This window comes from Phallusia mammillata, chromosome 7 (genome assembly GCF_965637545.1).
Source record: "Phallusia mammillata chromosome 7, kaPhaMamm4.hap1.1, whole genome shotgun sequence".
NCBI classification, from domain to species: domain Eukaryota; kingdom Metazoa; phylum Chordata; class Ascidiacea; order Phlebobranchia; family Ascidiidae; genus Phallusia; species Phallusia mammillata.
In genome coordinates, this window is record NC_137258.1 from 8,383,893 (window position 1) to 8,410,647 (window position 26,755).

At 44.3% G+C, this 26,755-nt stretch overlaps 2 protein-coding genes across 2 annotated transcripts; one reads left to right on the forward strand and one right to left on the reverse strand.

Annotated features, from left to right (window-relative positions):
* Positions 1–341: 341 nt before the first annotated feature.
* On the forward strand, positions 342–21,416 carry LOC145238667 (uncharacterized). Its single transcript, XM_080101906.1, has 9 exons — positions 342–482; positions 4,657–4,754; positions 4,831–4,915; positions 5,066–7,661; positions 7,735–7,817; positions 9,778–10,086; positions 10,200–10,335; positions 10,550–11,299; positions 20,662–21,416. Exons 1-8 carry the CDS (start codon positions 425–427, stop codon positions 11,121–11,123), a joined length of 3,939 nt encoding a protein of 1,312 aa, XP_079958032.1. The 5' UTR covers positions 342–424; the 3' UTR covers positions 11,124–11,299; positions 20,662–21,416.
* On the reverse strand, positions 21,394–26,755 carry LOC145238668 (uncharacterized). The gene is made up of 7 exons (XM_080101907.1): positions 26,226–26,755; positions 25,742–25,892; positions 24,479–24,690; positions 24,124–24,289; positions 23,143–23,277; positions 22,596–22,793; positions 21,394–22,139 (listed from the first exon to the last, which is right to left on the reverse strand). Exons 1-7 carry the CDS (start codon positions 26,367–26,369, stop codon positions 21,775–21,777), a joined length of 1,371 nt encoding a protein of 456 aa, XP_079958033.1. The 5' UTR covers positions 26,370–26,755; the 3' UTR covers positions 21,394–21,774.

Consider the following 26,755-nt stretch of genomic DNA (forward strand, 5'->3'; position numbering starts at 1 on the left):
GTCCATAAACATATGATGCATGCAGGCTTTGTTTGCTTTTGTTTTCGCCTTTGCATTAAAAGTTTTTCCAAAACTGTATTTTGTAATGTAGAAATTAAACGATCACACACTAATTATCGAGAATGAAACATCTGATGGATACTAAAACTGCATTTTTTCCCAGGTTGAGGAATATACCCGTTCGTTCTACTGAAACAACTTCGGTGTAAAACTTGAAATTAGCAGACTTGATGAAAAAAGATATGAAATGACTACCGCAAGGTGGCGGTGTTTAATAAAACGCGCTCTCGCCCACGCCATGTTTGTTTATGGCATCTCCATGATTCATTTTTTCGGCCACTTCGCGGATTGTCAGCGTAACATACGCCAAGTTGCAGGACCGAGCAACAAACCTAGTCGGTACAACTTTTTTGTGGAAAACAAAATGCCGCGAACCAAGCAACAAAAGCCAAGACATATTGTGGAAAGAGAAAACGCTGAAGGTAAGAAATAGTTTTGTTGCATGTCGTGTGTATTGGTATTCTGGTGTATACATTGAAAAACAACATTGACGCAACGTGTTGTTAACTGCGCTTTGCACAAAAATGTTGTTTGTGTCGTATTGCTAAATTATGTTTATCTGGGAATGTTTAACGTAATTAATATCCGGTCAGCGTATGGTGGTTTGTGGCTTTTCTATTGCACTTTAGTAAACAGCAAAAATACTTTCTTCAGGACAGTAATTTTAAAGTGGTCCGTTTGTAAGTGTTTGGTTGTAAATTGCTTGGTTTCGTAATTAAACATCAAATTTCAAATTGCACTTCGATTTTGCAAAACAAAAACGGCACTTGGGTCCATTTTAACAAAGTCAGCGGAATATGTATTTTAATGCGAGCATCTGAAGCAGAGCTGCGAGCATTTTTTTCTCATAAGTTACAATCATGTCAAGCACAAAATGTGTACATTATGTCCCAGTCGAAGGTCTCATCGATGTTTGGTTTTGTGTCATCGCCAAACAGGCCTAACTTCGACACCTTGCGCGACGCCATTTTGTGTCTGCTGCAATGTGACGCGTTGACAAATAACGAGCCGGTCTCACCGTTTCGACAAACGGGAACGGATGCAACTGGCAATTCAGGGAAAATCACGCTTGTACATATCAGCAGACAAAGACATGTAAATTAGAACAAAAACCCACGCAAAATCAGCGGAGGCACGCAAATTCGCCTGCCCCTTCCGCTGTTTTCAGTGTTTCGAACGTACATAGCTGTATACGCTTTAAGCTTATTATCTATAGAAATTAGTGGTAGCTTGGCGCTGGTTTTTAGATTGGACAATGTGTCGCATAGATTTGAATGTTCACACTTTGTTACCAGCTTCGTCCGAAAATCGTTTCCGGCATGACAGCGCGTGTAATAAAAGCTGTCAAAATTCATCACAGTTTAGTGTACCCCGACGACGTTCTCCTGTTTGCTAGCCAATGAAAACCGATCCAATTCCAGCCCGTAGTCCTATTTTCGTTCTATTATGACATGTGCACACCCCTCAAATGTGTATGATAAGGATATCGTCCTCCCCTCACACGCCTGAACAGGAACGTCGGTGTGGCCAAATTGCGTAGGGCACCGGGACCAGGAAATGACTTGATTTAAAGCGAATCCACAGAGCGAGGCCCGAAACAACATTGCACACATACCCCCAGTCACCGTAGGGCGTTTATATGTGACCATAAATCATCACCAACAGCCCTGATCCAGATCCTCAACACAGGTATGACCTAGGTAGTCTACACTTGTTTCGTTGGGGAATTTGTGACTCACTTGGGCAGCCATTTTAACATGCAAATGACTTCAAATGCACAGAAACACACCATGTATAGGCAATGATATCTGAATCCCAAGTGCTACAATTGAGCTATCGTGTCGTGTCGGGTGATGTTACTCAGTAAATTTAATCTGCCTCATAATTGACCGTTGCTCTTTACTACCGACAATTGTTCGTTCGGCCATTGTCGAATTAGGCTGCCTTGTGCAAGATGTATCAGTGATGATAAATCCACTGCGGCCAAATCGGACGTTGCGCTGACCAGCAATGGTGCAAAGGGCCAGGCCCGTGATTTAGCTATTGACTCAGCCTTCCGCGCCCCCGTACACATACAGCGAACTGTATTGCCTGCATGATGGACCCGTGATTCATAAATATATACATATTAGAATGTAGCATATACCCTGGAATTGCGCAAGCATATTGCAACCGATGATAACTATTGTAGATCTATCAAGCTGTTTTCTTTGCATGTCAAATTTACTTTTATCGATTCCGGTATAAATGGACATTTTAATGTGCGCATAAACAAGACTAGGCTATGATTTGCTTTGTTTTCATGATGGATACTGAATATTGTAAATAACTGTTTTGTTCGTGTTAATGTGTTTACGTGTTCGTGTGGCAGTTTTAATGACATCAGGACAGTGTGTGCTGCCCCAAAGGTCTCCGCGCATCAATGCTTGGCGCTGGCAATGCGCTAACAGCCGCTGGCCCGGACTTGGCCAGTGTTTATATTCCGAAATGTGCGCAAGTTAAGTGATGAGACCTTTTTACGCTTTATGACTCAGGGTTGAAAACCCTGTAAGGCGGGTGGAGGTTGATTACCGCTTGTTATTGCCTTTCTGCGTTAAAAGCTTGCCGTAATTCGTCCCCGAGCCTTTTAGCAAGACCCGACGCGGTTATGCGATATCCCCTCGGCTCGCTTTCCTGCCCCTAACAACGCCCCACGGTTATAATTGATACAGCGCGAGCCCGCCGTGATTTCACCTTCACTGATTTGTACCCTAACCCCTTGCAGCAAGTTCACCTTCAAGCTGAGTCTCTATATTGGAGCTGGCGCCCAGGCGGCTGATGCCGACGCCCGACTAAAACTGTTTATTTCCATAACAGCCGGTGTGCCCCTTAACGTAAATCCGCAATGCCACTTTTGAACAGCGTTTAACATCATGCAACGACCACATTGGTGGCTTGGGTCCTTGCTTTCTATTGTCTCGAACCCGGTTACAGGCCCTTCTTGGTGCCAGCGAAACTAGTTTTGCAGCGACATCTGTGTGTGTATGGGCAACACGGCAAATGGTATGTTTGTTGTTACGCGGGAAAAGGGTTTTACTACCCCCCAAAAAAGCAGACCTTGACGTTTGTCTGGGTGCACTAATTTTGGCCACCCACGTTTAAACGCCACTATAGGAGACCAACAAATATCCAACAAGCGTGTATGCATTTAGTCAGGGAGTTTTCTTTCCGGTTGTTATTCCAACCAGACTCATCAATTCCTTTGATATACAGCTGCATATTTTATTGTAACTATGTGTAGGACAACATATGACGTCGCGAAAGGCCGTTTCCTGTAAAGTGGGCGCTAAAACGTAACTACTCTCCTTGTCTCCTTTCTGGAACGCTCAGCTCTTCAGTGAGCTAGTGGTGATGGGCGACCAGTGTTAGCTACCGCAGGTGCCCACGATTTAACACGCAGTATACTGTTTTACCGATGTGTCGCACGACAAACACCATAATCGATGTCACGTCAACACGACAAAGCTACTGGTGCTGGCCGACATGTACCTAATATTCAGGGGACGCCTTACATCTCACAATGCATTACATCAGGGGCAACGTGCTTATCGCATTTCGCGCCCTGGGCGAGCATTTTATCGCCATGTTATTTGCCAAATGGGAGTGCAACTCGTTTTCCCGGCAGACTGTGCAGGGGGCGTTCGCGTAATAAAGGGTTTTTCTGTTTCGGCGAATCGGCGTTGAGACAAAACAAAATGCATGTTCCCAGCACATTTCCTACCATTGTGAATAACATTACTTTGAAGGCAATCTGAAACAAACAGCATTTCGTCCACAGTGGTTGGATTATAAACGGAATTTCCCGCTGCCTTACACCCTTTTGTTGTAAATTTAACCGGTCGAACACGGTGCTGTGTTGAGGCGCACTCCCGCGAACCAGAGCGCCTGGTCTGGTGCTAGGGCATGTTTGCAACATATGTCTTTCCTGTCACAGTACTGCGGGCGATGTAGCTATTCTGCTGAAAAGCAAGGGGAAAAATTTTATAGTTACAGGAATTCGCTGAGGATTCGGGATCGGGTGTATTGTGTCGGGCGCGCGCCAATAAGCAGAAGATGGCGCCTGACTGCTCCTCGCCTTACCCTCCAAAACATGAGTTATACGGCTAATCGCCAAACAGGAAATTTCACAGCTCACCTACAAATATAATGAGTTTGTTTCAATGCGATCGTCTATTGTAATGATAATTATCAAGCATATACGCCGCATCAAATTTTAGTACGTGCGATAGACGAATAGGCGAGCGGTTTTCATTACATTTTTTGTACAAAATTTATACCGCTAAGGAACTGCGTTGTTACCGCCTCCCTGCGGATATAAATTCAATAAAAAATTTGTTTCTCCTGTAATTATTGCAACTATTTTTTCCAAATAGAAGCATGATAAAAACTAATCAGAACTCAATTATAGCGCGTCGCGGTGCTTTTTTGATTCCAAGTTTAGCGCCGCACACTAATTGGAGAAAAAATATAACCTGGTGTTATTTTCAAGACAATTATAAGATAATTGCACCGTTTGGACTCCCTCGTGTTTACCAAGGCTATCTTGTATTTGTACAGGATCGCCCCCAACGCCAACAACATGCTCTGAGAGTGAAGATGACGTAATGGACGAAGAACGAGATGAGGCGATGACGTATGAAACTCCACCATACAAGGTATGATTATATGACACATATGCGATACAAGTTTCGCAATAATAGAAAGAGGAATTAACGGCAATACTTTTTTAAGGATACTTTTGACCCAAATTCACATTCCGGGAAACCTACAGCCCCAAGGCGGACTGCGCAGAACATTAACGACTCCGAGGCTTACGGTATGTATAGTTGTTTACGTGTTTTACGACTTGGCGATGTGCTTAAGGTGCTTGAGTAAATTCTCGTTAAACTGTTGTGGGATGCGGTTGATAAACGAAGCTTGGATCGAAACGACTCAAAAACAAACTTCCGCATCTTATTGTTTTTAGCCGCCACCCAGTTAATGTCCGGTGACTCTGGAGCGCCGCGTGAAAGGTCATTTGATAACGACCCCTCGGACAATCACAAAGACTACCACGACCCCTCCGCAGTGTCTGAAAATGAAGTTTCGCCCCCAAACGGCGTTTGCTTACCATCACGCAACGAAGTTGAGTCACAAGTGGCAATGGACGCACAAGAACAATCACAATTAGAAACGAATCTAGATAAATCTAATGAAGATATAGATGAACTTCAGATTGTCAGACAAAACTGCCAAAGCGATGTTGGAAACTCGGTCTTGATATCGAATCAAAGTGTCGATTTATCTAAGCCTGAGGTTAGTAACGAAAACGTGCAGTACAAGGTGCTTTCAGCTGCAGCTGCGCATTACATGAATACTGTTAAAATGCTGATGGGAGGCAACAGAACTGGAGAAGGTGATTCCAATGGAATTCCAGCGGATTTCTGGTCAATGTGGGCTAACGCAGCAAAGCGATCTGCATACCCCGACTTATCCGGCGCCCGAAACGATCACATGTTTAATATGTATATGACGCAGCTGAGCGACCGCTGGAAAACGATCATCGGACAACAGTTTGACAAACCAAAAGACGTAAAGTCACCAGCGCCAAGCAATCGTCACATCCCCGCTACCCTTTCCCCGAAATCGCGCGGAGATTCCTACCAGCGCACTCCGAACGGCAACGCTTCCTTCCAATCCTTCGCTTCCGACAGCACACTGTCGGGTCTGCAAATAAGTGCGACCCAAGCACAAACAAAGGGCATCGATTTTCGTGACAAATCAGCCCACGTGGAAGCTGATCGGCGGCATCACGTGATGGGCCCATCGTCTGCACCAGAAGGACCTACTCACGCTCAAAACTACACGAGTTCAACCAGCCCCCATTCCGCTCCACCTGTAGTTCCTGATCGCAACGCCTGGCAACCGGCAATTGTTTCCAACCATCCATCTCGGTCGTGGTCGTCATCCCATGCTCCCGGATTTCCGTCGCCCTCGGCAGGCAACCCCATTAATGCATTTAACTTTCCCAGCCCGAAGAATGATTCAACGACGGCGCAAGGCGCGTTGAAAATCTTCGAAAACAACGACGGTGACTCATCCAGTAGGCTACCGACACCGAACCACACTAAACAGGGTTCATACTCCAGCGTGAGTTCTTTGTCTCAAGACGGTCATTTGCTGCCAAAGACCGGGGCATCAGGTTCAAGCAACGACAAATCCCGACGTCAGTCGAATGACGTGTCACCGCAAGCAAGGCCTCTGGGCGACTATATGTACTTTCCAGAGAGCCTCGATGACATACGGAAACCTGGAATGCCTTACCCTGCATATTCTCCCGGTTGGATGGGAGTCTCTTTGCCACCATTTGGAAGTTTGTCACCGGCAAGTGTACCTAACTCCCAATCACAGCTACTTTTCTCTCCACACTTGCCCTTTCCTAGCGGTTTACCGAGCAATCGTCAGCTATCCCCACGAATGTCAGCCTTTTCACCCAACTCGCCTTTTATGGACTCGTTTCCGTCGACCAGCAACAAGTCGAGCACTCCTCGGCGCCGAACCCGCGGCCCTCCGATCGACAGCGTTCACGCCGCAATAGTCCGCGAAGCAAAGGAGCAATTCAAGGGTCTCGACCCGGAAAACATGTACATCCAATGTCCGATCTGTCAAAAGCGCATCAAGCGACTTTACCACTTTCAGCGTCATATGCGTATACATACCGGCGAAAAAACACACCACTGTCCCTGTTGTCAATACAAGTCAGTGAGGAAAGACAATTTAAAGAGTCATATGAAGACACACGAGAAGCAAAACATAGAAAACAGCAGGCGAGCAGGGCGTTCTTTCCACGGTGGCCGAGACCCCGATGCGATTGGCAGAAATAGGAGCCAAGTTGACTTGAGCGGTGGGACGAAACCTGTGGACGAAGCAAACCCAAACAGAGCGATTTCAGAAAAGGCAACAGCACGCGGTTCACCCTTCAAGGCAACCTCTGACTATAAAGCCTCTTTTGCATCCTCCTACGCACCTCCGTATCCTCTTCCTTACTTTCCGCAACAGTTCCATCCTTACGTAAACATTTCACCAAACAACCAGGGTAGACCTCCTACAGGCCTGGCAAATACCTCGAACCTCGAACGAAAACATCATTCTCTGCCCACTACTCCTGAGAGAAGCTTTGAAAAGTCGCCCATTTTGGGTAAAGTTAGTCAAAGCGAAACTTCTTCCGCCCCGATTTTTGCTTTCAACCCAACTGACCTCGAATTGCGCAAATTAACTTCGCCCAAATCGTTGAAGAGGGGAGTTGAACAACAACAACCTGAAGATATGTCGCTAAAAAGTGAAGACAACGACAACAAACGTCAAAAGCAAAATCACCAGGAAACAAACAACGCGATCTCGCCGATCACGAACTCCAACTCAAACCACAATAATAGCAACCCGACGAAGGACGGACGAATCTTTAGAGCATGGGGAGATATTGAGATTCCTACTCACTCAACAGAAAACAAATACCCAAACACATTGCCTGTATCAATGCCTGTCACAAAATCAGAGGTGCCAAATTCACCAGGATTATCGAGGTAACGACTATCAACCTACACATTTTAGTTACATATGTTTAGGGTTTATACCTACAACGTTATTGTTGCTTAGGTTGAATGGAGCATTCGGTGAAGCACCAAACCTCGCTTCTTATGTGGATCAAAGTTGGACCTTCACCAACATGTCGCGCAAAGGTTTGTCAGTATTGCTTTGTTTGCAAAAATAGATCTAGCTTAGCTTATATGAATGTGGCGACAACGCCTTAAGATTATCAGAGATTCGAAAACAAAAACTATTTTTGGCCTATTTACATCGAAACTGGCTGTTAATGGTATCAAGCGATTTGGGTGCGACCCTGGTGGTGCAGTCTCATTGAGGAAAGCAATGGCGCCATAATTCGAGATAGCGATCGGCGGGCGACCACAAATTTTAGCACGAAGTTCTCTTTGCCTTTGCCCCTTCTAATTAATAGCGTTCGTAATATCGATGTGACGCCATTTGTTATTGTTCGTTTAAGGTTTGAACAAGTTTCTGTTTTATTTGCGTGGTGCGCAGCCTCGCCTCAGGCACGATTAAGGCGACAGGCGCTTGTACGAGATGGCCTTTGACCAATCGCGCGACCCGATGTGGCCAAATCGTGGTGGGGAGCATTCCATGCATCGCGAAGCCTCATTGCGAACAAGTGCCGTGAAATTTAAAGAATAGCTCGTTTGTTGACGAGTCGTTGTTCGCACAGACGCAAGCCGCAATTAATTCCGACGACCGTGGCACCTTGGGAATCGCGCTTTCAAGTGACTCAATGAGCAATTTGTTGCGGCATACCTGAGAAGTATCGCCTCCAGATCGTATTTGTAGGCTTTGCGCGCAAGTGGATGGACGACATGCAAAGTCACGTCACATAACCTTATACAGACCCTGTTGTGGGAAGGGGATTTAATCAGTGTTGGCTGCACCTACAATGTGCGGTCCAGTGTTGTTTATTATCTACGGCGTGCTTTGCCGGACGGCAATGGGAGAAACATGCGCTCTGCCTCAATTTCACACGCCTTAAATTGTGCTGTGAACATATATGCACCGAATTTATTGTAGGCAAATCGGATTGTAAAAAAATTATCGGTAGATCTTTCGTGGGTGGTTCAAATCGTCTTAAAGAAACTTCTTTCAGGTTCACATATGGATTTTAAACACTAAACAGTGTCGGTTTAAAAATAAATTTATGACACCACAAAATGTAATGCAACTGACCATGGAGTTCAGACCAGGTCGCCTGTGTCGTTCACTGTCAAAATGTTTAATTTCGGGCTGTCGGAATCTGTGAGTGTTCCCGCAAACACGGGTCGCGAGCCAAAAAAATGTTAGAGGCGGAATGTCACCGCACCACAACTCGCAATTATCAAGCCTTAATACAGCCAGAAAATGCGCTTCGAATCACGCTCGAGTTTTCATCCACCAGCTGGTCATCAGTGCGACTTACGACCGTAGTATACTGTATCGGATGCAACGACAAATGCTCGTTAAGCTTAGCACAGCGTGAGCGCGTTGACGAGAGAATATTGCAAACGGTCGAGCCCGCTCGGGGCGTAGCGTTAAAGCACAAACAAAAGCAATGAAGGAATCAACGCGGCTTGCTACTTGTCGCGCTGACCGCATATGCCAGGCTCCGGGTAGGACTCCTGATGAAGAATGCGCCTGACGAGCCGGTAATTTACGCCGCTCGCTTTCGCATGGACTCTCAAACATTTAATTGCCGGCTTCGGTGCTCAGAAATGTGCGCGGCTGCGTCCCAAACCGTTTGAATGTCAATAAACGGGCGTTCAACTTGATAATGCGAAGATAAAACTCCGTGCCAGAGAATGTCTTTCTGTATGTGTGCGCCACGAACAAGTAATCAGCTTAAACCGCCTCTCGGACACTTATAAACACATCAGTAGATGTGGTGCATTGAAGTCGTGCTTGGCACTTACCAGGCCAAGGGTTGCTAAGGTCGAGTGACATTTCTCGACGCAAGTTCAAGTGCTTCTGGCTAGAGGGGGTGGGTTTACGGTGTACCGCCTGTCTTAGTCCGAAAAGTGGATTTATTGGGCCACTCGAATCACGATAAAGTCATGATATCATTGTAAAGGCCGGTGGTTTCATGTAGTATCACTTTTCCAGGGATAGGTGGGGTAGAGGAGCGACGTTCTCACAAAAACTCGACGTCATCCTCATCAATGAGCTCCGAGTTTTCTCCTGAGAGTGAGAGTAGGTCACGTGAGAGCACTCCGAAAATCCGTGCCACTACAGTTACCAAGTCTCCCCCAAGACTTTCCCCAGGATTGTCTGGCGTCCTCCCGAAGTATAATGATGAAATATGCACGGAGAATACCCAACCCGAGGTCCGAGGAAACCAAACAAAAGTCCAAATTAAGCTGGAGGTACCAGCAGAGCGATCACCAGGTGTTCCAAACTACACAAAAAGCGAAGGTGTGACAAAATATACTGTGCACTTATATTGAAGCTAACGTTTATTGTTTGCTTTTTGTTTGGCAAAAAACAAAAACATTTGGTTGATTGCAGTTTTGTTTATGTTTAATCAGAATCGAAATCTCCTTCTTTGGACGGTATCGCAGCCATGAAGGAACTGTCCTGTCGATTGTGTCCGTTCAGGGCAACTTCTACGAACAGTTTACAAGCGCATATGACCCTAACTCACAAACAGGACGGATTTTACAAGTAAGTGTTTGACTAAGAACCTAAGCAAAAACTAGTGCCTTTAAGGCGTGCAATTAAGTATTGGTTACAGTTGCCAAACGCTTCCCGCCACACTGCTATCTGCAAAGCGCTACTTCACAGAATTCGCTGTTATTACCAGTTGCATTTTTGTGTACGGGTCAGCAAATCGATAATTGTACTCCGTGCTAAAAAGCGTGCGTTCTCTGATTTGCAGGTGCGACGTGTGCAATTACCTTGGCAAGAACCTCAGCAAGTTGGTGGAACACATTCGAATCCACACAGGCGAGCGGCCCTTTAAGTGCGATCAATGCAACTACGCCGCCAAGCGTAAGGACAACCTGGCTCAACACAAGGCCGTGCGACACGACAAGCGCAAGGGAAAGGGCGGCGGCCTTTACACTGTACTTGACCAAATCAATCAGCAGCGTGAGATGAGCGTACCGGTGACTCGTACTGAAAATATGAACAGAAATATGAAGGAAAACAATCAAGCCCCCAAATCGCAGCTTTTCCGAGCGGACTTTCAGTACAATAAATCTGACCTCATTGCTGATGCAGAAAAGCTAGCAAACAATGGTATTCCGATTGCGCCTCTTTTTCACTCGTTTCCACCGATGCACTCCATACCACCCTACATGTACCCCTTTTGCTTTCCCTCACCCCTCGTGCACGGGGCGGACCTTGCTGGGGCTATGAATGGACCCACTCACCCCCGGGCAGTCAACGAACGGCCCACAAACCCTGGTAGCTATTCACTGAAAGTGCGCGCCGCCCTTATTTCTCCCTAAGTTTCTTCAAAACTGTTTGCCGACATCGAACAATCCAGGGGGACACCGCCTTACACATTACCCGTTATATTTCTATACGCATACGTACACATACAAGAGAAGCTATCCGCCGCAGTGTGACAAACATGGGAGCAGGTTTCGACGTGCAAGTGGCAAAGTCGCGTCTTACACAACAGGTTGGTAAAAACTAATTTGTTTTTGACCCCGATCTCAGTTTAAGAACCTTAATCACATGTGTGGATCCCACTGCCACGCAATTGTCGCACCACGTTGCTCAATGCGCTCGAATCGTGATTATGTGTGCAACGCGCGTGAGGTCGACTAAAAAAGGCCGACCGCGCATCAGAAAAACAGGAGACAGGTTTAATTTTCGTTTTCCCGCTGACAGAAACACTTTAAATTCAACGATTCTTTTCCAAGAAGGACGCTTAATTGCTATCGTACTCGCCGAGACCGTTCCCGCTGATGACGTCAACCGTGCTCGATACCCGAGCGACTAGTAATTATTGTTTGGGCTGATGAGAACAAAGGGTTCTGGCGAAATTGCGGCATCTGAAAAACTTGTCGCACGCCGTCAGCGATAATTAAATCCTTGTGCCCATTTTTTGCCTTTGTTACGCTAAAAATTTGGAGTGCTCATCAAATGGTACAGGCTTACTTTGCGAAACAAGGAAAACACGGGCGAATATCTTACCACGAAGCGATTTTAATCCGTAAACAACATGTCCTTCGTCGTGCCATTGTGACCTTAAACAATTGAGGCGACGTTAATACGCTTACCCGTCCCTCGAATGGAAACAAACGGCGAGAAGATGTAGTTTGTGTTTCGCCTTGTGCCGCGATACGCCCAACAACAATCCATCACCGAGCAGATTGGGGATTTTTGCGCGCTCGCTTATCAAGAAAGGCTTATGCCGTTTGCAAAACATGCACCGCAGGTTTATGGCGCCGTTGCCAGTTGTACTTGTCTCCAGCCACGAATTCCGACCTGTTGAAAGTGAGAGTACGATGACTGTGCGAGACTCGCGCCCTTTTACGGCTTGACAGCGTATAAACGGACACTGATAAACGGTCGTCTTTTCATTTTGGGCTTGATCTGGCAAGGCCGTTGGCACTGACATGAGCTTTGTTGCCAAAATTAGACCTACACGAACTAATTGTTGCAGATCTGGGAGTCTGATCTGTGTAAATGGAAAACCCCTTTGAACAGTGTGGTTTGTGGCAAGCATAATGAATTAAAGCTAATATTTTGAAAATATAGATATAGATCGATGTTTTGCCCGTTTAGCTTCAACTTTTTTAAACACACACCTATATTTTAAAAGTTATTTTTTTTAAAGTGTTCGAAATTGTTAAACCAACAGTACGATCCGTATTCCCTTTGTGAAATCATTGTGTATAGTTAGCCATGCTACGATCTTTCGTTCCAAGCGTCACGTGCGACAAGAAATATCTCAACTTCGTTAGTCCGAATATTGTCTAAGGGCCGCAAAATTCCCATGATTCGAAGGGACAATTTTCGTCACAAAACCCCATCGGAAATGTTGGTGGTGTCAATTGGCGCAGGGCCCTGTGAACAGGAAAATCACTTTGCCACAGTTTACCCGAGTTTTCCCGTTAATCTCGGCGCACTGCATATGCCCACCGTCGCTTATCGAAGGAGTCCGATTACACTAGCAAAATGTTTTGACCGCAGCAAATGTCAAATTTAAGTTTAGTTTGACAAATTTACAAAAATCGTAGTATTACCCCCAAGTACTGGTTTAAGTTTGGGATTTAGAATTTTTGTCTGTAACAAATCGCTGCACATTGTCTTAATCGCTCATCGCGCGACCTTTAGTCGCTCCCCAGCAACCAGGGCATACGGTCGGGTCGTAAACCGAACGGCGTCCTGTCCACCTGCAGGGGTCAGCTTATACGTTGTAAGCAATCGCCATCACGGCGCGCTTTCCCCAGATGCCGGAAAATGTTTAACTTTTGCCTAGCACACTGACGCGAGCGCAAACAACACATCATCAGAATCAACAGTGGACGTCCCTTTGTTGCGTCAGTGGGACCGCGTTTTCAATCGCGATCGGGAGTTTAATTTCTGCCCGAGCGGGCGGCGATAAGACAAACTGGCAACCCGGAATAAGAGTCGCCAACCCTAAGCACACACGGCTTCGTTTGTTTTAGTGCAGGCCGTGTGACCGCAAATAGGCCAACGCCCAACCTCCTAAAATCGCTAGCGTTGTTTTTCGGTTGTCCGGGGTGCTCGGCTTGTTACATTTGTGTCGCGCAAAATGCGGTCAACAAATAACGAACCTTCACTTGTCACGCGGGGAATGCAGCGGGGTCGCGCCCGAGTGATAAATGTCCACAGCCCTCTGTCACCTTCTTCTTGTAGGCGCTCGCCACCTTGTGGCTAAAATATCCAGTGGGTAAAACGTCAATATTTTCTAATGTTAAAGTTTTGTGCTAATGACACAAAACTGGTGACCGATATTGTTACCCAATCAAAACGTTCCAAGTATTTTACATTTCACCCTAATTGTATCAGCGCATAATTACATTCCTTAAAATTCGCTGCATCAAAAAAGGTGTTAGTCGTTATCAGAATATCAACAGTTTTTCACTGGAAATTACCCGCTTAACCTGACGTAATGTTGTGGGACTGTTTGATGCATTCAATTGGTGTGGGACTGCATGCTATCGTGCCGGTTAATGAGCTCAATTTCGAGTACCAAGTGCACAAGTGATTGCTGGTTGTCAAGCGTGCGACACATTGCTAAGTGTTCATTACAGTTTGTGTGGGCCTTGATAATTGCCCGTTGCAATTTCTTGTCAAGAGACGTGTATTGGCGCTCACACTTACCTTTTCAACATCCACTTGATTCCCAGTGCAGGCCTCTGAGGCTTTAGTCCTTTACGGGGAAACATGCCTCTACCCGCAAATTCAAGCGTTTCTACAGCGATCCGCGCCGATCACATAAATGCAATTAGCCTGCATCGAGTGTCGGGCCACTTGTTTATCTGTTCGGTTGCGCAAGGTGCCAATTAGAGCCTTGTCTCTGCGATTTCGCGTCGTATTTCGTCTGATAACTCTGCGCACGGGAAAATCGTTTCACGTTACAGAAATGATTCAACTCCCGCAAGTTTTCCAGTAAAATTCGGCCCACGGTGTGCCCAACGACGTCACGAGAATGCCCAAAACTTTAATCTTTAATACCTTCCCGTTATTTTATCGGCACACAAGGGTTGAATTCGGGTTGGCTGTTACACCTGTCATTGTTTGAACCCAATCGCTTCACTGCCACGCAGATGCGTAACCCTGCTCTCCCGGATGTGGACCCTGCGGATCCGTGCATGTTTGCGTGTTGGCGGCGGGCAGGATTTGGCAAACGTGTTTTTCCATCCCAGTATTACTTCCACTTCCCGAGGTCGCGCACCCTTATCAAACCAATGTGTATACCTAACAGCAATGCGCAACATTAATTTGATCGAATTTTAATAGCCTTTCTGGCAATTGCATTTTTATACTAACGTTTCGATCGTCGTCTTTTTCGGGTCGCCTTCATCAGGATAAATAACACTGAATGCGCGTATATAGTACAGTGGACGATAGATAAAGGAGATTGGCATTAATTTAATCGAATTTAAACCGGCACGTTGAAGTCTTATGTAATGTTATCGTTGATTCAACTTCGGTATCTTTTTAATTTGCGGATCCTCGCCCCTATATTGGCGACTTAATGCCACACAAGAGCAATTTCTCGTTTAGGTTTGTATACACGACAACATAGTCGGCTGTCAATATCGTTACAAACCAGTTTGTGAATGAAGATGGATTGGCTTTGCCCTGCAAATATTGGGCGCGATCTGTTTAAAAGAGAGCACGGATGCCGTGTGGGGGCAATTAATTAGGCCGCTTAGAATGTGCGCCATGTTTATTTACACTGCGCGATAAGGGCAGAATTGTTAGGGTCGGCATTACCTGTCGCTCATTGGTGGTGCGCCGAATCTCTCATATAAGGGCGCTCCCAATTTGCGCCCGTAAACAAGCGCAACAATTTAATTTCCAATGTCTCGCGCGCCATCGCCGCAGCATCCCGGCTTAAAAAACAACGTCGGAAGCAGAGCTGTCCGGAACAATACCGTTGTTTCCGTGTTTACGCGAGATCCGACTGTGCTGGGTGGTTACACGCCAGCAGCCACAGTGCCTAAACAATCGAGCGCAGAATTAACCGCGTGTATTTATTAATCGACTTATCGACGGGCGCACGTTGCGCGAGTAGGGACTTTACGCGGCGAATAGCAAAATAAAGCACGTCGACGGATAATGCACTTTTAAGTCGCACTGGTGGTTGGGCACCGAAAGCGCCGTTTCGCCGAATCTGGGGACGGCCTATATCGCAACAAACACAGGTTTGATGACTGGGACGATGGCGGTGAAGCTTACTTCTTAATCTTGTCCCGCCTTGTTTCTCTGGCCTATGTTTGTTGCTACAACTTCACCAGCCGCGTTGCGTTTTCTTCGACGTTTCCGCGACGACTGCACTGCGGACGTGTGACGTACTTGTGGTGACGTACTCGAGGCGATAATGACGACGGAAAACGCATATCAAGATGATCTTGTATGACCTGGTCGCTATATTGGCCACCATCGATCGTTTGTGTTTGTGTGTTCACTTTGTGGAAGACAAAGGATTCCTTGCCGCGTCGACGTTCTGCGGTATCGCTCCGAATCTGCTAAGGAATTTACTTTGTATATTTTTCCGCCCATTTTTGCATTAAAACGTGCCATAATTGCAGTCAACAAACGTGGGAAGTTTTTTTCATATTGCTAACAATTTTTTGACACTAACAATTTTTGTCGCAATTAATTAGTGCAAAAAATCAAACGTGATATAAATATAAAGAAAAGATTCGGTCAAACGGCAAATGTCAAATTTTACATCGTGAGTATCGCTGGCACTTCGACATTGCGGCGAGGGTCGTTGGAAGCCAGCTTCGCGGAAAAGGGGTCAGTTCAGTGTGATCCTCGTTGCTTTAAGACCGCGCACATCTTAACCCAGGCGTCATGATTCTTTTCTATCCTCACCGCAGCGTTCCAAAGTCAGAGTTAAACGTTTCATCTGCCCTTCCACGCCTAACCGCCTTGTTTTCTCGCCTTTCAAGACGATAACTACTTTGATTCTGCTGCCATTTAACGCTCAATGTTCTCCCTGCAGCGTTAGACCCTTCGCGACAACGGCACTGTGGCCATTTTCCCAAAACAGGTGTTTGTTGTTATACCCGATAAATTCTGTAGAATATCGACAAATAGCAGTTATTCGGACAAAAACTGCATCAACATTGTTTATTGTTTGTGACTGCGCATATAACCAGCGGGCGAATAGTAATATACCGCAAAGGCATGACAACCGATTAAAGGTGTTTTACTTCACCGCATAATGTGACGTTACCGCCAATAAGACACGAGCGTTTTGTCTCCGTCAAACTTACATCATGACGAATGGAAATTAACGCGACGATTTCAATGCACACTATACGTTGAAAGCGCGTTGACCGAAGTGCTTGTGGTTTTAAGTGTACGTGCGGAAGCTCATGTGTTGTTCGAACGACCCTTCCCCTACCCCTATTTTGCAGTGAAGGTTAAGCAAATGAACTTGGCTTGGCGCTGCCATGCAGACGTCAAATATTTAGCTTTGCAGATCTGCACGCCGGGGATTTAAGTCGCAACGACGCCTCCAAACCAACATTGCGACCGCATGTTAAACATAACCAGCTGCCAAACCCCAACCTGTTCCAGGTGCCGTTGAGAAAATGGCTTTCTCTGTTGGCTTATGTCATCGCATTTGTGTAATCTACACCGACCCTGTAATTAAGCATTAATCACGGACCCTTTAAATCGCGGTGCGACATTTTGTGAGTAAAGTCCTCAAGAGGTCTTTAAGTGGGGCGGGTGTATTAGGCACAAATCGCTTGATTTGGTAAACTAGTCATATGGTGTAAATCGGTTTGATGATACATCCGCCAGAATTTGAGGGAACAGATGTAATCATTCCACGTGCGAAACGTTTCTGCCAATTTTTTTGCCCTTACGTACTTTAACCCGTCGCTGGCTGAGAAGCTCGAGTTACAATCGCTTCCCGTCTTATCTGTATCCTCGGCATCTGTGGCCATTTGCCCGGTGTTTCCTTGCACCTCTGTCGCCATCTATAGGAAGACGTTCGCCGCATTTTTTATTTTTGTTTTTTTTGCGCGTTCAAATGTGAAAGCGTCGCCGTATTGTTTCCTTGTGATGCAGAACGGCCGACCTGATGCGTTATTTTTGGTTGGTCGGGAGAAATACTGCTATGCAAACATGTATTGCTTCCGATCAAAAATCAAAGTGCAGTTTACCGACGTAAGCGCTAACCGGGAAATTGTTTGTTTTTGCCAGAAAAACTTATCAGGGCGATTTCTTGTGAGAAACCGCGTCTTGACGTAGACTTTGTGAGCCATTGCTTGCATAGCCCCCTAAAGCAATTTTTACTTAAAAATAGCCCACTAAACGTCGTGAGTAAAATGTCAATTATAAGATTTTCTCCTCTTTAACTTAATTTGTTTTGATAACATGCGTTCTGAATAAACCACGGGAACAACATTTACAGTTAAATATCAATGTACACACGTAGAAACAGCAACAAAGGTAAAACAGTCGTCGCAGCCTTTATTTCGGCGTTGGTCCTTCTAATTGTCGGCATTTAATCTATTAAAAAATACAGTACTCTGAAAACGTTTTGCAATTCAACCAATATAATTAAATTTGAAAAAAAATGGAAATCCGTTTGGGTATTTTAACCAACAGAAAGAACTCGACCTTTCCTTAAACCCCTAAATTTTACTTTGGAATTTCATGTCGCCTTGGCAACATAGAAATCAAACGCGTTTCAAAGGTTGTGAATCCTGGTGCGGTAACTCGGCAGTTTCACGAGTTCCCAGAGTTGCTCGATTTGCCGGCGTGCCATGTTCTCAGGAGCTGTTTATCTATCGACGCGTGAGGGCAGCTTCATTCCGCGCGCCGATAAGTTTACGATTTCCACGAAGGCGCCCCACTCCCCTTTCTTATGCTGGGGAACATAACACTCGCACCGACGAGGGACTTGGCCGTCGACACTCGCTTGTAAAATATTTTCCAAATGCGTTTCGGAGAAAATACGTGTCTCACTAAAGCATTTCTTTACGACAGAATGCGTTATTAAAAAAATTGACGAAAAAATCTTGCACGCAGTTAAAGTGCAATCTTAACAAACCCCCGGTGTGTTTTGTATATGCAGAACTGTCGCAAAAAATCCTTCGAACTTTTAAGCCGAGGCGAATAATCCGTTGTTCAATTCAAAGTTCCGAGGATGTTTGATCGCCGACAGTTTTGAATATAATCTTCTATGACCCGTTGTGTTGCCTTTTCCGATCTGCCCGGCTTATAAAAAACTGTCACTCTGGCACAAGATCGATCATCCAATGACCAGGTGACTTCTCGTTTAAGTCAAGGGCGCCACGAGGCGTTGATCCATGTAAAACACGCACCCGTTACCACCTTTGCTAATACAGATTAGGATAACTATATGCGCGTGAACTTACGACCGTATAAGGCAATGCAGAGCTTATTCGTTTCAAGCCACCTTACGCGCCACGACAAGGGATGCCATCTTCTCCCCCATCTCGAAGTCACTGAACTTCGACCTTTTTAGGAAAAAATGCCGCAGCGCGCAATTGTCGGGCGCTCATCAAATCGTCCATTTGTTTACAGCGTCATCTCAAATCGCTTTGATCATTAACGCGTTCCTTTTAAGGCCGCGTCAGACGCAGGGTGGGTTGTGCGTGTGCTGTTATTTGGAGGAGCGAGCCGAGCCGCGTTTATAAATGTTAGGGTTTGTGAAAAGTTCGATGAGAACACCCTGTGCTCTTTCCTGGCCACCTCGAGCCTGTTTATGTTCTCAAGTATGTGTCAGCAAGCCAATGCATATATCGTTTGCATCGCGGTCGAGGAGGCCCTTTCTTGTCGCCCTCTCGCCGTCTCGTTTTGGGAGCTTTACGCCCGACCCGGAGAAATCGGTACCACGGCACTTTGTATTTGGCCCAAAACAAGCGGCGGGTGGGGATTAAACCTTCGCCGTCACAAGTGCGCACGGAGCCCGGACTTGGCCTTGAACGTTGAACCCGTTATAGGGTGTTCGTGTTTGCATGAAGACGCTGCGGTTTTGCGCCTTCGCTTTTTATGGAGTTAATTGTTGCCTGTATCCACCAGGCGCCCCAATCAAATGAATTTTAAGGCCACAATGGAGAAAAGCAAGGAAAGAGAACGTTTTTTTTTCAAAACGGGACACATCTTCTTTGTAAAATTGGTAATTTTTAGAATGTGGCGTTTTTGATACAGTTTGTGGAGGTTACGCCTTTCCAATGTTTTACATTCATAACCATATTTTACTGGCGATTTTCATCTGGCACTTTTTAAGCATGAAATTGCGTTACGTCATCACCCTTATTCGCGTTTCCGCCAATCGGCGGTCTCTCGCTGTGATAAACCGGAAACAAACATATTCAGGACCCAGTCGGCAATTGTTGCGTCATGCGCGTCAAGATTTCAAATGTCAACATGGATTCGACAAGAAGGCGATATGTGACAAGTTCAAAGCAGCTGGCCACGCGCCAAGCCGCTGCGCCGAAACCGCGCCGCTAAACCCGAAAATACGACAGCGTGACGCAGAAGAATCTGCGGCCGCCACCCGAATGCTCACTTGGGGGGCACTGACGTCACAACGACTTGGCCTCGATCTCTTACCCTGATTTGGAACAAAACCGCAGAAACATGTAGTTTGGTATTCAACCGCATATCACTAGTTGCTGTAAGCTTAAAACAATGGGATTTTTGTATTGATATTAAAAGTGGGTTTCAAACCAGGGCCAACGCGTTCAAGCGTTTTTTGTGTTAAATTAAGACAAAAAGCATAAATGATGTATGTTGTAACAAAAAATATTTAAACTTCGTAGATTCCAAAGGTCACAAATTAATGCACAACCTTTGTTCAGACGCCCGCAAGCAAAAAAAGTACGTGCAATTGCTCAATGGATATCGCATTCACACACACACATTGAATAACCTTTACAGATCACTGCCACATAGTCTTTATAAGGCCCATAATTAGGCTTCGCTTAAGCTGCTTGTCGGTTAATTGTCGCCTTGCGATGCTTTTGAGACGGGGATGATAATAGGCAGTCTTTTGTTGCGGTGCAAATTCCTCGGCAGAGCATCAGTTGCCGAATAACACCCATTGCAATTTGTCTGCGGGGTTGCCAAATCCAGAACTGTAATTGCTACCAAAGGAGATAAGTCGGAGTTAATTAAGGAATGTGATATTCCTCATGCATACGAGTTTTTTTCGTGAATAGAGCAAAACACTATTTGTTTTGCGTAAACATCAGATGCTTTTGATGTATCATAAGTTAAATACTTAAGTTAAATGTCTATTTTGAAGTTTGCATGTTGAAATGACCTGTTGTATTATTTTTACAGCACTTGCTCTCACTTTGCCGAATGTGTGTCTGCACCAAGTGGTCAACATTTCGCTGCAAAATTTCCGGGCGGTGGCGTTAAAGAGCTGTACGACATTTCGCGCTGATGACAATCTCTACACCACTTACCTGTGAACTTTCACCCATTAACCTTTGAACTTTGCGCCTTACATATATATCAGTGTTGACGTTCATACGCGTTCAATATACGAAGCAGGGTCACGTCTATTACACGTACTGTAATTTGTTTTGTCTTATTCGTACTTCCCTTCCGTACAGCCGCCTTCTAAGGCCAATTGTTATTGCTGCGCGCACGACCAATGTTTTCCGCATGTTTTCTATTGCGACATAGCAAAAGTTCGCTCTATTTTTATGTCCTCGTGTATGACTTCTATCCCGCCATGTGCCGCTTGTGCTTTTTATGTGAACTCGATAATAATGCCGCAACAACCGCCTTGATATTATTTTCTGCACACTTACGTAAAAATATTATTGTATTTAACCATTATGTACACAACCATTTCGCCCATTCATTAGTAATAGATAATAAGTGCTATTTCTGAAGCACACTAAGTAGGTAAATAGCGCCAGAACAATCACTTATATATCCTTTACAAGTTACATGTATCTTCGAATGCAACACGTACCTTCTCGTTGTCATTCTATCTATGCATTAACAGCTTTGCTTGATCTAACTTCACGGTGTGACTCGTAAACTCAACGTAACAAAAGATCACATTTGATGCCTGTTTATTAACCGATGAGATTCGATAACTAGACAGCCGTCTCCGCAATGCTCTTTTAAAAGTTGATAGAAAGTTTTGATTCTGAAGACTTTGGGCAATGGTAGCTTGAAGTAAAGCAAAGAAAAAACGAACAATAAAACATGTAGTGCCGCGCAAAAAGATCGTAGCTTGGTATGCAAAAAGTAAAAAAGTGGCCATTGGAAAATCAGCGCAAGAAATTCACCAGAGGTCGTGCAAGAGCGCGTGTCGTTCGTTAGTGCAAATACAACAGACTCACCAAGCTCGGGCAAAAATGGAAAAGCAAAGCGGCGCGAAAAGCAAAGGATTGCTCGAGCACGACACCATACTGCGGCTATATATGGAGATTTTCAGTTACTAGACGAAAGAGACGGCGACAAGGCGCTGTGATCAATAAACATGTTGTTGCTTATGGCCTTGTTCTTCTGCGTTGATCCAAACGACTTAGAAAACCCGATGCCAGCGCCATTTTGTGGCGAATGAACGTTGCCAGTACTGCTCCCAAACGACGTAGTGGGGACTGGTGTGGCCATAGATGTCGGAGTCATGAGCACGGCTGCTGCTGCCACGGTTGAACATCCAGGAGTGTTGCGGGTGAGCACCGACAAAACATCAGCAAAAGGTGTGTTGTTGAGCGGACTAGCTACCTTGTTGTTGCCGCTAGAAAGAAGCCAAGAAACCGATGAAGAGGGCGTGTGGGAAGAACGACCGTGGCCTGCAACGATTGAAAATGGGAACAAATCGAGTTATTTCGTGCGTTAATTAGATAAATGCCAAAAGCATGACAATTTAGCACATTAACCATATCTTTACACCAGAAGATGTGATGTTTCATAACATAAGGCCGTTTTTTAGTGGGCCAAACATTTATTGGGTATTAAGATTTCGTTTCGTAGCAAGGAATGTTTGCGTAACAACGGTGTTTTCAAGGCAGATAATGAAAAATGTATGTTGTAACTGTCTACATCGCATGTGACCTTTATGCAATCGATATTAATTTGTTTAGTTGAACGACAAGAGCCCAACATGATAAACGATCTTGGCATGTTGTTAAGCTGAAACAAATCAACAAAATCGTTCCGCAATCAATTGGGCCAAATTTGGTTTTTCGAAATTTTTGCAAGGCAAATATTTCGATTAGAATTACAGACATAATAGTAGACGTGCTTACTTGGAAGGCCATGCGGTGCGCTGTTGTACTGCACTGGCATATTTTGCAGTTGGCTGCCTATCATGGACTGCTTGGCACGAAAAGCCGTCGCCGCTGAAACGTCCATCGATACTGACGGATGGTTTGTCCCGCTGACGTCATCAGTGATTCCTGAATTAGGTTTGTGTGCAATCGTGCCGATAGGTCTGTGACTTGAACCTGGATAAATTTGAAGCTGCATTATTAAGGGGGGCAACAACAAATACCCAAAACATTTTTTTCCAAATATATGTTGTATTATTTTTTCATATTTCCTGTTAAACAAATTATGTTTTTCATTATTCATTTTTTACTGATGATGACAATTGTTTTTGTCGAAAGCGTGTGCTTAAAAAATGTCTATGTTTTCTTCTACATCGCTGGCAATTTTGTTTTTAGTAAAATTATGTTTTGTCCATAAAGAAAACTCACCAGTTATTGTGGCCAACTCTTTAGCGCCACCAATCAGTAAAGTTCTAAGTCACGTTATTTTTGTAATCTTAAATAGAGTTGAAATTTTTGAACTTACCAACCATATTTACCAACTCTGCGGCGCCACCTAGCAGTGTGTTTTTCAGTGACATAACATCGTCTCTACGGTTGGGAGGATTCGCGTTTTCCTCTAAAGACGAAACTGGTGCACTCGTGTTCATGTTTCCTCTGGCTGCAAAACAATAAGTTGTTCCACCGGCATCAATAATTGTAAAAATATTCATCAGTCTGTTAATTTGGATGAACACTGATTAAAAACTGGGTTCGGCACTGAAGCATCTATACTGACCGGCGATCGAGGCACAGTCATATATAAATCATTGCACGTCAGGCTTTTTGAAGGCATCATACCAGGTCAGCCGCCCACCAACGATTTCTTCTAGCCTTTGCTTTGCCTTATGTGGGAAGATTTGGTGGCCGGCTGATTCGGTAAAGCGCCTTCAATGGGCTTGGCGTACCATGATGATCTGTTAGTTTATTACTGGTTTTCAATCAAAGACAAAATGCAAAACGAACATAAGAAAGATATGCGTCCGTTCGGTAGTGGGAAAAATGACCTTTTTACTGCACAAGTGTCCCCCTATGCGCACCGCCTCCCTGCGATATACACGCAAGAGCATTTTACAGCAGGCGTGTCAAATCGATATCATGGTGAGTTCCAGGGACGATCCCACATGAGTCAGAAGAATTTAAAGCGCCTTAAACCGCGATCACTTCCAAGACACCGCCTAAATTCCCAATCCAAGCAGCCGTAACACGGAGCAGTGCACTGTAGTATTACAGTTTCACTTCCCTTGTATGTAATTTGTTTGGTACACAATTAAAGACTGAATTTTTGCTTAAGAGTATATTCCCCAAACGCTCGTCACTGATGGATTAATTGGTTAACGCTTTAAAACGTTGTGCAATCATTTGTCAGCAAATACCTCAAAATTAAACTAGATGACCAACTGCACTGTACTACCCGTTGATCAAAACATAGAGTGTAACAAAAACTATTTTAACAGTTTTGTGATACCTATTTCGTCTATTGGACTTGGATTGTTCATCGATTTTGAGCTGTTCATCGCAGACAAACTACCGGGACTTGATGGGGAACTGTCGGGCGAGTGCTGGAGAGATTGCGGCTGCTGCTTAGCCCGTTCAGTTTTGCGCCATTTCGCTCGCCGGTTTTGGAACCAAACCTAAAACAGCAGATGCATACAACCTCATCATAACTTACAATTGTGAAAATTGCGCAACCTTCTAAAAAATAATCTGCAACAATGTATTTTAAATATTACAAAATGGCGGCGTACATGTTCACACACGAAAAAGAGTCTTTGCAGTTTTGGCTATCAATTTGGTTTACTTTATTAGCCTGAAATACCAACCTGAACTCTTGCTTCCGTCAGGTCAATCTTTAAGGCCAATTCCTCTCTGGTGTAAATATCAGGGTAGTGAGTTTCGGCGAAAACCTTTTCCAGTTCCTTGAGCTGTGAGCTGGTGAAAGTTGTGCGGATTCTGCGCTGTTTTCGACGCTCGTGTAAACCTCCGTAACCCGGGTGATGTTGGTGACTGGTTTCAGCAAAGAACTTGCAGGGAACTAGACATATTTTAAATTGTCAATGTAACTTTGTTTTTTTATTGTTAACGGTGTTAAGGTACATTTTTGTGTGTAAGTTGTATAATATTGAATACATAAAAGTTACTTAAATTTTAAAAAGCAGAAGGTGTTAAAATGGCCTACGTGTCGTGCAATGTAATTTTTCAGTAAGATAAATCAACAAATAAATTTTCATTGATTCAATTGCAATATATAATATCCACCCTGAGTAATACAAAGTGCATTTTAAAACAAAGCCAATTTTTTGAATTGTTTCAATGCTTTTGCAATTTTGGCACATGACAAAAGGGCCACAGTTATTTTAAACAAGTGAGAAATGCATAATCTCACATATAAGAACTTATCATGTGCAATTATTTTGACCAAAAGAAAGGAACAAACAGCACTGAACAAAGGAAAAACTACAAACGTGAAAAGAGGCTTTAAATTGTAAAGTGCAACTTTGTCATAATTGTTTTGGTGTATGCCTGTATGGTATTTACAACGCATTGCAAATTTTTTAAGAATTGTTTTGTCTAAAACAGTATTCCATCTCCGCGTTGCGTTTTGCGACAAAACACCAGCGCGTACTCACAGTGCGATAAACATCGCAAACAATTGGCGCTATAGGTATCAGTAAGTCACATATATCATCGTCGCACTAATCCCATGTGACATCTTAGTGCGGGACACCATGCGGATGAGGGCAAATGTCCGGCAGATGACAAGTGCTTTGGTTAACTGGTGCTTAAGAAGGCCACAGCAGAACAGATGTCACTTATACGTAGCCAATAATTTAGGGGTATGCAAAAATCGCTTTTAGGTTGTTTAAGCTGGTGGAACCGTGCTCAACATTACAGCGTAAAGGTGCAACAACAATAATTTAGACGAAAATACAGTCCTTGTCCTTTTTTAGTATTGTCGTGTCAAGCCAAAGGTTACATTATATTCGTCAACAAAAATAATAAAATTTCGCACAAAGACAATATGCGTCAAAATATTAAGTTTGTGTATTGGGGTAAAACAGCAGTAGTGGGATTGGTCTTTTTACCTGAAGAATATGGCGACGTGTCGCGGAGTCCGTTTAAGCCGTACGCCGACGCGGTAGACATTGACGGCTGGCAGGTTGGGACCCCGAACGTAGTATTACGGATCGGAACCGCGGAAGCGTAGGCCGAAGAAAAGTTGTTCTGTACCGATTGCTTAAAGAAAAAGCAACAAAAAATTGAAAAAGAATCTAAAAGTATTTATTAAAAGACCGAGTCTCCAAGTGCCTTTAAAATGGTTTCGGTATCTATTTGTAATTGTGCCAATTTTTTAAGGTAAAACAATTACTTTCTATTGCATTATAATTAGTAGATACAATAGAGCCGAAGAGTACTTGATATTTCAAAATATATTTCAAATACTTAAATAGATGTCACATTTCGCCATTAGGAGTTGCTAGTTTTAAACACAAAGCGCAAGATTAAGCGTAGTCTGTATATATTTGTAATTTTTATGAAATTTTTTTATGAAAAATTTTTAACATTTACCTGGGCATGTGCACAAGAATTAAAATCCGCTGTGTAAGGGTTTGTGGCATATGCTTGGCTTTCGTTGCTTGTTGCAGCTGCCGCCACCATGCAAGCTGTGGTGTCGTAATTTGATCCAACGCCCAAGTAGGAAGGATAGTCCATGACAGCTTTTATACGGTAGTAGTCTCAAATCAGAATTGACAAAAAACTTTAATAAAAAATGCAGATGAATTGATTTACCTATATGTCCTGAGCAAAGTGAAATAATTTTTTAGCTAAAAAAATTAGCTAAACAATTATTCTCGCCATATGACTTCGAAGGTGATAACTTCTGGGACATAAAGTAAAATGGCTGTGACCGCGACGACTTCAACTTGATGCAATCAACCTCCAGTTACGCTCTTTTATTGCGTTATTAAATCCATGTAAATGGAATAAGCGCGAACTTGGGAAAGTTCCGTCAAAGAGAGCAGCCGACACAAGTTGAGAACATAACTGCATAATCACCAAATCCAATTTCTTATCGAAACTACATTATGTCGCCAAAA

Coding starts and splice junctions, on each gene's coding strand:
- LOC145238667 (XM_080101906.1), top strand. CDS start 425: ATGCCGCGAACCAAGCAACAAAAGCCAAGACATATTGTGGAAAGAGAA. Junction 4,755..4,830: donor ATGAAACTCCACCATACAAG/GTATGATTATAT, acceptor TACTTTTTTAAG/GATACTTTTGACCCAAATTC. Junction 10,336..10,549: donor AAACAGGACGGATTTTACAA/GTAAGTGTTTGA, acceptor TCTGATTTGCAG/GTGCGACGTGTGCAATTACC.
- LOC145238668 (XM_080101907.1), bottom strand. CDS start 26,369: ATGGACTATCCTTCCTACTTGGGCGTTGGATCAAATTACGACACCACA. Junction 24,691..25,741: donor CACGTCGCCATATTCTTCAG/GTAAAAAGACCA, acceptor AAATATGTCTAG/TTCCCTGCAAGTTCTTTGCT. Junction 23,278..24,123: donor AAGTCCAATAGACGAAATAG/GTATCACAAAAC, acceptor ATTGTTTTGCAG/CCAGAGGAAACATGAACACG.